Source organism: Osmerus mordax, chromosome 27 (genome assembly GCF_038355195.1).
Source record: "Osmerus mordax isolate fOsmMor3 chromosome 27, fOsmMor3.pri, whole genome shotgun sequence".
NCBI lineage: Eukaryota > Metazoa > Chordata > Actinopteri > Osmeriformes > Osmeridae > Osmerus > Osmerus mordax.
Window position 1 is genome coordinate 7,164,377 of NC_090076.1, and position 13,873 is coordinate 7,178,249.

Below are 13,873 nucleotides of genomic sequence, written 5' to 3' on the forward strand. Positions count from 1 at the left end.
CCCAGAATGACGATGTCAGCACCTTTACAGTAGAGCTTCAATCCCCCCTCCGGCTCACGCACTACACACACACACACCACGACACACACACACACACAGAAACAGGCTGCCTCTCTTTAGCGAGACGTACCAACCTGTCTCACCCAATACAGACAAACATACCCTCCCACCCCCCAACAGACAGACAGACAGGCAGACAGACAGGTAGCGTGTCTCACCCAGCACTGACATGCGTCTCCTCCTGCTGGTGAAGTCCAGCAGAGCCAGCAGCTCGTAGGTGCGTTGGACCCCCAGCTGGCTGACCATCAGGGAGTCCCTGGTCCTGGACAGGAACACCCAGCCCAGCTCTCTGGCTGCCCCCACAAGGGCCTCCTCATCTGGGGAGGCTGCTTGGTACACTGGGGTCCCTGGAGCACTCACACAAGCAGTGTACGTCACAAGCATGCTGGGTAAGGATGTATATAACCGTGCTAAGAGGGTGGACAAGCACACCTTCTCCATCCTTAACTCAACCCCACCTATTGTACCTCACCCTTCCTTCCTCACCCATCTCACCCTCCCTACCAAAACCCTTCCTTCTCCCTCCTTCTCCCTCCCTCATCGCCCTCCCCCCTCCCCCTTCCCTCCTCCTCACCGTCCTTCCACTCGGTCATGACGGTGTGACAGAGAGCCAGAGCTGTGAGGAACTCCCTGCTGTTGGAGCACGCTCCCCCCCACAGCCTCTCCAGGAGCCTGGGGGCCCACAGAGCCAGACCCCCCGGGAGAACACGTTCCAGCTCAGGTCCATCCTCTGGGAGGGCAGGGGGAGGGAGGGGGCAGGGGCAGGGGGAGGGAGGGGCAGGCAGGGGGAGGGAGGGGGCAGGCAGGAGAGGGCAGGAGAGGGTAGGGGGAGGGAGGGGGCAGGGGCAGGGGGAGGGAGGGGGCAGGGGCAGGGGGAGGGAGGGGGCAGGGGCAAGGGGGAGGGAGGGGGCAGGGGGCAGGGGGAGGGAGCAGGGGCAGGGGCATGGGGGAGGGGAGAGGGGGCAAGGGGCAGGGGGAGGGAGGGGGCAGGGGCAGGGGGAGGGAGGGGGCAAGGCAGGGGAGGGCAGGAGAGGGCAGGGGGGGGAGAGAGAGGTAGAGAAGGCGAGGGGGAGAGGTGGAAATGGGTGAGGTGAGAAAGAGAGAGAGAGAGAGAGAGAGGGAGAGGTACACAGGGGCATCATCCACATATTCTTATCTCTCAGGTGTGTGTCCGGCATTAGTGTGTGTGTGTGTGTGTGTGTTGTGTGTGCGCGTGCGCATCTTGGATGCTCACCTCTGTCTGGTCTGCAGTCACAGAGGCATCACCTGCACAGCACAGACATGACAACAGACAGGGTCATGGGATGAAAGGACTTTCACTCTCTCTTACTCTCTTTCTATCTATCTATCTATCTCTCTCTCACACACACACATACACACACACACACACACACACACCGTAGACGGTTCCAGCGATGCAGCACTGGCGGAACACCAGGTGGTTCTGGGTCAGAGTGCCGGTCTTGTCGCTCAGCAGGTGACCCACCTGACCCAGCTCCTCGTTCAGGGATGTGTTCCGGGCCTCAGCCCGGACGTATGTTAGGGTCTGGGTCTGGGGCTGGGGCTGGGGGGGGGGTGTGAGGCTGGGCGTGGGGCTTGGGGGGGTGTCTGAGGCTGGGATGAGGCTGTGGCTGGTTCTGGGGCTCTATGGCGGTCTTTTCCATGCACATCTCAATATCCCAGCCTATAAAGAGACTGTGGATCACATGGATCACCTCAAACCTGAGAGAGAGAGAGAGGCACATGGATGCATGTTGCGCGTGTGCGTGTGTGTGTGTGTTGCGCGTGTGCGTGTGTTGTGTGTGTGTCACTGACGTGATGTACAGGGCGATGGGCATGGCAGGGCTGAGCAGGATGACGTAACTCCAGAAGGTGAGGAAGGCGGTGTAGAGAGGAGAGGTCACCTGCAGGGCCAGGAGGTCTCCATGAGGGGACGCCCACGCTGCCCTCAAACGCCCCGCACCCCACCGCCAGCAGCACGGCAGTCAGGATCATGACCAGCACGATCTGGGGGGAGGGGGTGGGGGGGGGGGCACACACAAAGGCACACGCACACACAAAGTATTTAAGCAGTCCTGCAGCCTGAGAAATGGTGCGGACACAAAAAGGGGAGAATTGACTCCTCACCCTCCTCCCCTCTCCTCCCCTCTCCTCCCCCCTCCTCCCCTCTCCTCCCTCCTCCTCCCCTCTCCTCCCCCTCTCCCCACCTCCTCCCTCCCACCTCCTCCCCTCTCCTCCCACCTCCTCCCACCTCCTCCCCTCTCCTCCCTCCTCCTCCCCACCTCCTCCCTCCTCCCTCCCCTCCCCTCCTCCCTCCCTCCTCCCCTCTCCTCCCTCCTCCTCCCCTCCCCTCTCCTCACCCCTCCTCCTCCCCTCTCCTCGCTCCTCCTCCCCACCTCCTCCTACCTCCTCCTCCCCTCTCCTTCCTCCTCCTCCCCTCTCCTCCCTCCTCCTCCCTCTCCTCACCCCTCCTCACCCCAGACACCACCTTGTTGAGCAGCTTCTCCACCTGGGTTTTTCTTCACCCTCAGACGCCCACTGTTCCTCAGGATCTTAGAGTCCGAGCCTGGGGACAGAGGGGGAGGGGGTGGAGCAGGGAGAGAGAGAGAGGACTTTACTGTCAGAGCCTGGACGGACAGAGATGTATGCGTGTGTATGTGTGTGTGTTCCTGCCTGTGTAGATGGCCATGCCGTAGGCGCGGTCCGTGTTGCGTAGCTTGGTGCCTCTCAGCAGGATGTGCTGACTGTCAGCAGGTGGCGCTCCCCTCTCCAGCTCAGCTTCCCCTGAACGAGTACAGGCGGTCGTTGGGCTCCTCCACCACCACAGCACACCTGGAAACACACCCGTCACCTGTTCACACACACCTGGAAACGCAGGAAGTGTTCTGAGCTCACAGCCTGAGTTCTTGGGGTGGGTTGGGATGTGGAGAAGACGTTAACAGTCGTATTTTCAGATTTTCTGAGGGACAGAGCTAGTTGTGCATATATTTATTTGCATTGTCCTCTCTTAAGGCCATTTGAATTCTGTATTTGAATGGACCATTTGACGATTCATTTGATATGATGAGATACGATTACTGGAACAGGGATTTGCATCAGTACTGCATGATAGAGAGACTGTGTAGAGGACGAGAGGAGGAGAGGAGGTGACCTACCGTCGAAGGCAGCGAGGGCGTGGTCTGTGGGGTCAGAGGTCAGATCAAAGTGGGTGGCGGCCAGAGCCTGACGATACTTCAGGTTGCTCTCCCTGTCACACACAAACACTTTAGCGCCCCAACTAGCAACCGACCGCTAACTAGCACCAAACTGTCTCTAACCGTCTGACGGCAAACTCTCGAAGCTAGCTAATCATTGCTGAGGAGAAATAAAGACTGGTGGGCGTTTGGCAGATGGCTCACCCATCTATGTCGGCCGTTTCGACGTAGCACAGACTGTGGGGCTCTGAGCTACACAGGAGGAGGAGGTCAGCCTGGGGGCGTGGGGGGGGGGGGGGGACAGGGGGAGGATCGGGGGTTTGCTTAAGTCCCGCAGGGCATTAATAATGTGTCATGTGTAAAAGAGAGGAGAGGAAAGGGGAGGAGAGGAGGATATCAGCTTGGGGGGAGGGGGGTGCACATGACACGTCTAACCCAAGCGCAAACACACGGGTAAGAGAGGGGAGAGCGGAGACTCACCGGGAAGATCTGGTCTTTGTGGATACGCAGGACATCTCCCACGCACACGTCCTTCCACTGCGTCCTACTGAAACTGAGGGGCGGGGGGGGGAGATGGAGGGGAGAAAGGGAGAGATAGGGGGAGAGATGGAGGGGCGAGGGTGATTGAGCACGCAGGAAGTAGAGGTCAGTGTCTGGGTGTGCCATGGGGGCTCATGTCCGACACGCGGTGGTGTTAATCTCCACTTCTGCTTCTCGCGTGTGTGAACGCAACGACTGCACCGATCTCATGTTACGAGAGATGTAGGGGTTGATAATAATAAGTTGTGTGAATGCGTGTGAGTGTGTGAATGCACGTGTGTAAAAGTGTGCGCGTGTGAGCGTGTGTGTGAGGAAGCGTGGGTGCGTGTGTGTGTGGGGGGGGTGTACCTCTGAGAAAGTAGGATGTCACACGGGCGATGGTTTACGAGGGAGTCGCTACGTCTACGCATCTGAGGGGAAGTGAAAGAGAGAGAGGACAGAGACAGAGAGAGAGAGAGAGAGAGAGAGAGAGAGAGAGAGAGAGAGAGAGAGAGAGAGAGAGAGAGAGAGAGAGAGAGAGAGAGAGAGAGAGAGAGAGAGAGAAGAGAGAGATATATGAGGAATGAAAGAGCCCCATTGTGGTCGTTAAGAAGTCAATAGAGATGTTCAACTCAGAGCGTGTGTGTGTGTGTAAGAGGGGTCTCACCAGGTCATTGGCTAGGTCTTTGAGACCTCTCATCGTCAGAACTATGGTAAGGGGAATGATGGTGATGTACCAGGGCAGAGACGAGATGGCTGGCACACACTGTCAACACAACAGACGCGCACGTGTTGATAAGTTTGCATACATGTCTACTTTACAGTACGTTTGTCTAGACAGTATAGTATATCTCTTTACGTGCCTCTTGAAGTTGAAAATGGATATAGACAACACAAACCTGCATGACCATTATGAGCAGGAAGAAGATGTTGGCAGCCCTCTGGAACTGTTCATACAGGGTTAGGGGCAGGAAAGTCAGAGGGGAATATTTGTGACTGCGCACCCTGTTGTCCTGACAACCACAGCCAGCCATGACGGAGGGTTGGAGAGGGAGATACCGAGAGAGATGGAAGGAAGGAGGGAGGGAGGGAGGAAAAGAGACCTTGCATTAGCCGAGTGTGTGTGTGTGTTTGTGTGTGAGTGTGTGTGTGTGAGTGTGTGTCTGTTTGTGCTCCAGACTCACAGCTTGTCGTCCCCAGCTACACAGACCCAGAAGGGATCGTCTCTGCAGGGGGCGGTGGACACGCCTGCTGTTAGCCCTCACCTCCCAGGTGTGCCCTGGACAGGAAACCCACACATCACACCTCACTCCCAGTTACCCTGCATGCGTGTGTTTGTGTGCGTGTGTCAGACTCTGCTATGGGACTTATTAACCTTGCAGGTCCTCTCTCCCCACCCCCACACGCACACCCTTACCCCTACCACCGCACACACACTGCTGACAGACACACACACGCGACAGACACACTCCCCTCAGACACACACAGACACATACACCTGCCTAATGGGACTCATCTCACCCCATTAGCACCGAATAAGTCCCGGTGTGGGTGAGGGGCAGAGAGAGAGAGGAAGAGAGAGATTTCGAAAAGTCTTCCAACGGGCATTCAAAGCTTCCAGATGTCAACCTCTTACATACAACCATAGACGTGAGAAAAGCAACCTGCTGACACAGATTCAAGATGGCAGACAGACGCCAATGAGAGATGAAGACAGACTGACCTGTGTCTGAGCAATGAGATGTTTCCCTCTTGGTCATGTTGAGAGTCGGAGAGAGAGATGATTCTAAAAGAAAACAGTAGCAAGGCTGTCTACACACATCGCAGCCCAAGTCATTCATTACCTACAGCTACCATGACCACGTTGTTGTGAACACACACACGGTCACACGGAGGCACAAGCACACACACACACACCAGAAGAGATTTCTCGTACCTGTGAACCAGGCACACAGCAGGGACCCTGATGTTCGCTCTCAACATGCGTGTAACATGACACCTGTCCCCATGGTGACATGAATGTAGAATGTCCAGTGTCCAGGGCTGTGTTGCAACACTAACAGTGTTATAAGTGTCCCTCCGTACCATCCTATGCTCCACCTGTTTACCTGTTGGCCACCTCCCTCCCTCTCCCCATCTCTCTCTCTCTCTCTCCCTTCCTCCCTCCCTCTCCCCATCTCTCTCTCTCCCTCCCTCCCTTCCTCCCTCCCTCTCCCCATCTCTCTCTCTCCCTCCCTTCCTCCCTCTCCCCATCTCTCTCCCTCCCTTCCTCTTTCTCTCTACCTACAGCTGTTAACCTATGTATAATTGTTGAAACTATTCAATATGTGAACATTTTGCCTTGTGATAACACTCATACACACACATTATTTTAGTTTTCACCATAACTTTGTATTGACATAATTTTTGTTATCATTATGATAACAAATTATACGTTGTCCCTTTACTGTGAACTGCTATGACAACATTTAGACTTGGACATTTGTACTGATAAAGCATATTGAATTGATTTGAGAGAAAGAGAGCGAGCGAGACGGGGAGACAGAGAAACAAGGTTGAATCAGGGTCATCAGAGTTCAGTTACAGGAAGACAAACATCTCTTCACTCCGCTTTCCTCTCCCTCCTCACCTTCCTCCCCTCTCCCTCCTCTCCTACCACCCCCATCTCCTCCCTCCCTCCCTCCCTCCCCACACACACACACACACACACAGCCTGGTCCTCTGGAGCCCACCTGGCCCCATTCCCAGGCTGCCTCTTTTCATCTAAGTTCTCTTTTTCTCCTTCATTCCTCCACTCCTTCTCTTCTTACTTAGCCTTTCTTCTTGTGCAACAAATCTTTCAACCCTCATTCCCCGTCCCTCCCTCCCTCTCTCCCTCATTCTCTCTCTCTCTCTCTCTCTCTCTCTGTCTCTCTGTCCCTCCATCCCCAATATTGACAAAGCAAGATCAAGAAATCTGAGAGTATACCAAGAAAGAAAAAGAAAGTATACAAACAGAAAACGTTATGGTTATGGGTGGTGTGTGTGTGTGTCAAGTCAAGTCAGTTTATTTATAGAGCACATTTAAAAAGCCGACCAAAGTGCTTTACAAAATCATCAAATAGGGCAAAACAACGATAAGTAGGAACAACAGACAAACAACACAATTACAGTAAGCACGAGTGACCCTAAACTGACTCGAAAGCCAAAGAATAAAAATATGTTTTAAGACAAGACTTAAATGTCTCGGTGATGGGGGATGACCTGATAAAAATTGGCAGTTTATTCCACAGAGTAGGGGCTACAGCTGAAAAGGCACGATCACCTTTTGTTTTCATCCGAGTCTGTGGAATGGCTAAAAGGGACTGGTTTGATGATCTAAGGGACCTGGAAGAGTGATACAGCATAAGAAGATCTGAGATATACAATGGAGCCAATCCATGTAAAGCTTTAAAAACAAGTAACAACACCTTAAAATCAATTCTATATTTGACTGGCAACCAGTGAAGAGAGGCCAATATGGGGGAGATATGGTCCCTCTTCCTGGTACCAGTCAACATTCGAGCAGTCGCATTCTGGACAAGCTGCAGGCGTGATAATGATGATTGACAAATGCCATAATACTGAGAATTACAATAATCAATTTGAGACAATATAAGTGCATGAATAACTATTTCCAAGTCCTTTAAAGAGAGGAAAGATTTTAGTTTCCAGAAGTACTTAAATGAAAGAAACTACCTTTGAACAGAATTTATTTGTTTGTCAAATTTTAGTGCTGAATCAAAGATAACACCCACATTTCTGGCATGGGAGCGCACATTGGTGGACAAGGGGCCCATTTTTTTTAAATAAATCATCAATTGATCTGGGAGTACCAAATAGAATCACTTCCGTCTTACTCTCATTAAGTTGGAGAACGTTTTTAGCCATCCAGCACTTGATATCTTTAAGGCAATCAAAAAAGGACACCAGAGAGTTGATATCACCTGGTTTTAACGGTAAATATCACTGGGGTAGAGTTCGGTTAGAGGACTTAAGTCGCCAACATTAAGCCAAGTTTCAGTGATAAATAAAAAGTCCAGATGACGTGATGAGAAGAAATAATTAAAAATGAATGTTTTGTTCGTAAGTGATTGCGCATTCATCAAGGCCATTTTAATTTGGGTATCCGCAGACAGCAATAATCCTTTATGATTCTTAGAACAATCAATAAAACGGAGGTTGCTGTAATTGTGTGTGTGTCCCCCCCCCCCCCACACACACACACCCTACCTCTTCCCATATGTGTTTTCAGTATAAAACCGCTGCCCTTGATTTTAAGTGGAGCAAATAGCCACAGGTAGACTTGCCGAGCAGGCAGTAACACCCACAGTGAGGCGTTCCTCTAAACTCACTGCGGTAATAATACTCTAACCTACTTGGAAACGTGTCTAAGCAACACGTCTACACAAACACCTCTCTGAAAAACAGAGCTGCTGCCAAGCCGGACTCTCACAATAAAAACCACTGTCTCTCTTTTCGACATGGCACGGCATCATCAGGGTCGTCAGGGGAACGGCTCAGTGGTCGGAGCATTGACGGCGGGTTGAGGTCGCAGGTTCAACTTGCCCACATGTTTTTGCTTTGGAGACAAGTGTCTGCTAAATGAATCGATGATTGCTATTGTGTTTTAACAGGCAGGAGTGGCTCCAATGTGAGAAGAGCTCCACCTGGTGGCGGAGTATAGCTACTGCAGGGCCTGCAGCTGCTGCTGCTGTAGCCTTGTTTAGTCTCTCCCCTTGGGGAGAGGTCGCTTTGTGTTCCGGTTCCTTCCTGTGTGGACGTCTTCCAGGGGCCAGGGTTCTATGGGGCCAGGGTTCTATGGAGCCAGGGTTCTATGGAGCTTGGGTTCTATAGGGCCAGGGTTCTATGGAGCCAGGGTTCTATGGAGCCAGGGTTCTATGGAGTTAGGGTTCTATAGGGCCAGGGTTCTATGGAGCCAGGGTTCTATGGGGCCAGGCTTCTATGGGGCCAGGGTTCTATGGAGCCAGGGTTCTATGGAGCCAGGGTTCTATGGAGCTAGGCTTCTATGGAGGAAGGGTTCTATGGGGCCAGGGTTCTATGGGGCCAGGGTTCTATGGAGCCAGGGTTCTATGCGGCCAGGGTTCTATGGAGCTATGGTTCTATGGAGCCAGGGTTCGATGGAGCCAGGGTTCTATGGGGCCAGGGTTCTATGAGTGTTGGTGAAAGAGCAGAGGCCAAGCGGAACAGTGGCGTGCGTGTTGGTGACGTGCGTTCAGCTAAAAATATCTTACACTCTATCTGTCAGCATCTCGACTGCTAGAGTACTTCTCTGTATCGCATCACGTTATAAAGAGGATGTCAGAAGACACACACTCCAAATATATGTGTTACATCTCATTTGACCTTTTTTACATACAATACAGCGTGCTTCTTATGCTTAGTATAACAATATTATCTTATGCTGCTTATTATAACAATAAACCTATAGGTGTGTGTTTGTGTGTGTTTAGTGGGTAAACCTGTGGAGGAAACATGAGTCATCATGCCAGATTCTCCTGTATTCCACAGAAGACAACTCAGAGAGAAAGAGAGTGGTAGGGAGAGAGAGAGATAGAGAGAGATAGTGTTTTGCTCCCCCAACCACAGTGCCCACGACACTAGGGTCCTGCAGGTGTTCTCAGACTGGGGCCACACACACACACACACACATGTACAGGCAGACTCACACACACACAAACACACCCACACACAAACACATACAGGCAGACTCACACACAAACACACCCACACACAAACACACCCACACACAAACACATACAGGCAGACTCACACACAAACACACCCACACACAAAGACATACAGGCAGACGTGCACACACACAAACACAACCACACACAAACACATACAGGCAGACGCACACACACACAACCACACAGAACCACACACACAAATAGACACACACAGAGAGGCACACCTACACACGCAGACACAGGCCTCCCACTGTGGTGCAAGCGACCCATGAGTCATCTCGTCTCATAACCACCAGAGCTCTCTCTCTCTCTTTCTCTCTCTGTCTCTCTCTCTCTCTTTTTCTCTCTGTCTCTCTCTCTCTGTCTCTCTCTCTCTCCGTCTCTCTCTCTCTCTCCCCCCCCCCCCCTCTCTCTCTCCCATCGCTGTCTCTTTCCCTCTCCGTTGTCTCACGATCTCTTTCTTTGCTCTCTGTACACACACACCACAACAAGTTAAAGCTTTTATTGGTTGGCTATCTACTTATTACTCTGAGGTCTGCAACGTTATTAGGTCAGTATTAGAGGTCCGTAGAGATTTCATTTCAGCACCGCCCCGCGTAACAGCGACCTAAATACGGTACGTCGGGCCACACAGTAAAGATCAAAGTAAATTAATAACGCATTGATAACGCAAATGCTTAAAAAGTAGCCTATAATAGCTTTCTTAAGATTTAAGTAAAACTTTTGCTCGAAATTCATTAAATGTTTTCCAACATTTAAACAAAGACTGTATATTATTTCTGAGATTTGTCCATCTCCTGAGATTTAAGTTTCTGTCGTTTTTTCTCAAGTTTTTACAAGTGTTTTTCGTTTTTGACTGGATTAGACTGCTCAGCGGCATGTCTTCCCCTGTCAGCGGTGAAGACCGTCTTCGATTGGATGCCCAACGATTGTCCTCATCGGTGGACAGCAGTGGCGGGGAGGAGGAAACGCCCGACTATCGATTTCGATGTCAGTTGTCGCGGCTGTTACGGATTCGCGCCTGCCGGTCTCAACTGCTCCCCGTCAGCCGGCGCAAGAGGGAGATGACACCGACGGAGAAGAAGGACGAGACGTACTGGGACAAGAGGCGCAAGAACAACGAGGCGGCCAAGCGCTCGCGGGATAAGCGGCATCTCAATGACCTGATTTTGGAGGGCGAGCTGCTGGCGCTGAGCAAGGAGAACGCGCAGCTGCGCTCGGAGATCCACACCCTCAAGTATCACTTAAGTCTGGTCAGTGAGATCCACTCCGGAGAAAAAACGGGCCCCCCTCCACCACCCCCCCTCCACTACCCCACATCCACCTTCTTCACCCCAGTGCGGTGGGCTCATCGGAGCCCCTCTGCCCAGCCAAGCCCTCTGCTGGCCCCGCAGCCCCCAACCTCCAGGATTGCCCAGGGGAGGTCCAGCCAGGCCAGCCCAGGCCCGGGGCAGGCATCCCTGGGCACCCCCAGGTTCTTCACCCCATCTCTCCTGTCTAGCAGGGCCAGCAGTGGATATCCAGGGAGCAGATCTTCAGAGCGGGGAGAGAGCAATGTTCACCACCAGGTCTCCTCCAGCATCGACCCCCCGCCCAGCAGCCCAGTCTCTGCCCCTGTCTCCACCCCAGCCTTCTCCTGCCCTCTCCTCCAGGCACCTCACCCCCTCCAACAGCCCCCTTACCACCTCCTTCCCACCTCCATGCCCAGCCTGGGCCCCTACGCTGGGGGATCCAACGGCCTTCTGCTGACCTGGGGCTCCCCATGCCTGCCACCTTCCACCCTCTACCCACATGTGCCCCTCTACCTGCCTCTGGAGGCAGGGGAGGACCAGAGAGGAGCCCCCCGGGGTCTGGAGTCCTCCCGTGGGTTCAGAGGTTGCTTCGACTGCCTCCCAGCAGAGCTGGGTCAACCTCAGAGCCTCTGCCACCCTAACAGGCCCTAAACAGTTCTCACTCCTGCTCACTCCTGCTGAACATGTAGGATCGACAATGTGATTTCTACTTCAGGTTCTTTTTGCTCTAAATACAGGCTGTGCCGGCATACGGATTCCTTACTCGTATTCCTTACACATTCATGGTGTTTGTGATTTATAATAAGAAAATGTGGAAAATAGACTTTTAAACACAATCAACTGGACTGTCTTATTTGGTTGTGCTCATGTAAATGTCACATCTTTTTTTATCCTTTGCTGTTTTCTAAGAATTTTTATATGAGAATTTATATATGATAATATTTACAAATGAAATTACAGTAAGGCCATAAAATCTAGGCCTTTTTTTCTGTACAGTAAATTAAGATTTCCACTCAGGGAACGAGGAATTTGGAATTTTTTAGTCATGTATCATGTTTCAAAGTTCTTTAATCATCCAGAAACTTTCTGTTAAAATTATTATACATGATTTCTCTGTTTCCTATTGATTAGGGTTATGCCACTTAATTAAGCCTAGAACAGGTCATGTGTAAGAAACATTTCACAAAAAAGAAAGTTTATAAGACATTTTAGAGAGACACATTTCAGAAGTACAAGGGCAAAGTTGTTGAGCTGTTTGTTGATTTTTTATTATTGAATTATGATAATGATATAGCCTAATATGATTATTTCTGAAAGCATGAATAAAGATTGACAGCATTCCAATAATTGATTTATTTGTTCAAGGGTTCTTTTTAGATCATGGAAAATAATGTTTTGGTTCAGCAAAATGGTATGTTTGTTATGTTTATTTAATAACGCGGCTTTTAAAAAACAATTACAAACTTTTTAATAATATTTTACCAGTCTAATTAAACCGTCAGAGAATATAGTTTTAGCAGAAATCTTCTATTTATAAAACTTACCTATAGCTACAGTGACTGTCCGTCTTCCTTTAACATGCACAATAATTATTTTTTACGTAGCTTATATGGCCAGCACAATTATTTTGTATACTAACGCTCTTGTGCTTTCCCGATCCTTAGAGCTACCAAGGCTACTCAAATAGGCACATTTTAGACGTGAAATTATGGCCAGGGGGTCACCAAAAGGGACAGTGAAGGAATGACCTCACCGTACCGGTCCTTCCGACGTCATATCAACACGCTCCCGTTTCAGTTTGACTAACTTTTGTTTTGCTTGGAAAAAAGGCACCGAAACGGAACTCAAATAGGCCTATGACTTATTGAGCTACCTGTTAATTTATCTTCTCCGCGCGTTGTTTAAAATTAGAGACCGGTAAGAGACTGCATCCACGAAAGTGTTTAAGATGTTGATTTAGCTACCGCATAGCCTATTGTTTTTATATGTTATTGTTGCTACATTGTTTATTGTTGAGATAATATCGTTCACCGTGCTTACTGAGATGTGGTTACTAAGACCATTCCTTGACCAGGATACTGATACAACTGCACGCACTTCTGATACACAAGCTACTTTCTGCATGCACTATTAAGACGCTTTGGATAATTTTTACTGTCTGATAAATGAATACACATTTAAATTTAACATGTTTGTGATATAAAATCCCTATTAAATTTTGCAGCATACATCGCGGTTTTATCATGCTACCATGGCCTACATAGCTACAACGGTTTGAAAGTACAAAACTGGGTGCGCAACCCACGGTTTTCCCCTCCGCGGGTACCAGGTATATTCCCTTGCTTTCTGTAAGTTGTTAAACACTGCACACTGGTGTGACATCATTTGAGGGAAAATGTGGACGTTTAACCGCAGAAAATAAAGCACATGGAACCTCTTCAAACACATTAACTTTTATTTCACAGATTTGGGCCTGAATAACACTTGTGCCTTTAAACACAACCACAGAATTAGGTAGGCTATAAGACTGTTTAAGTTATGAGTGTAAAGGAGCACTGTTCAAAGGTGTGAAACCATTAAGTGTGTGTGTGTGTGTGTGTGTGTGTGTGTGTGTGTGTGTGTGTGTGTGTGTGTGTGTGTGTGTGTGTGTGCATGCGCATGTGTTGCGTGACCAACACCGTTGTTTAGAAAACTTTCCCACCACTGACACGATGAGAACATTGCTTATTCTTAATCTTTGACCCAGTGGTCATGCAAAGACAAATGAGAGAAGGAGAATTCTCACTCAGAATAAATCAAGTACGATCCAAGAAATCAAACATCAGAGACACTAATTCAATTGATTATCTTGATGGTTCTTGATAGAAAGACATTAGGTCACAGAGTAGGCTATATATTTTTTGAATACATGCACTGTAGTAGACTACTATTATTTTGGTCCACCATGCCTTCATTAGCTATCAACTGTAATTGAGACATTATTGTTGCACTGCAGTTTTGTGGAATTATACATTTTTTGTTTACCGTTCCGGTAACCCCGAGACACGCTCCGAGGGGTAGATGATGATCAGAGTCG

General features: G+C 50.0%; 1 protein-coding gene across 1 annotated transcript; it reads right to left on the reverse strand.

Moving 5' to 3' along the window:
- Window positions 1-8: 8 nt before the first annotated feature.
- Window positions 9-5,533, reverse strand: atp8b3 (ATPase phospholipid transporting 8B3; the record flags this gene model as incomplete). Its single annotated transcript, XM_067230210.1, is given in 22 exon segments — window positions 9-61; window positions 219-407; window positions 635-760; window positions 763-790; window positions 1,295-1,326; window positions 1,459-1,624; window positions 1,713-1,782; window positions 1,876-2,006; window positions 2,008-2,067; window positions 2,537-2,578; window positions 2,580-2,626; window positions 2,734-2,811; window positions 2,814-2,840; window positions 2,843-2,892; window positions 3,212-3,307; window positions 3,459-3,529; window positions 3,735-3,807; window positions 4,143-4,204; window positions 4,441-4,539; window positions 4,673-4,786; window positions 4,958-5,052; window positions 5,497-5,533. Coding segments are annotated over 22 exon segments (1,746 nt in total), but the record flags the coding sequence as incomplete, so codon positions are not given.
- Between the last annotated feature and the right edge of the window lie 8,340 nt (window positions 5,534-13,873).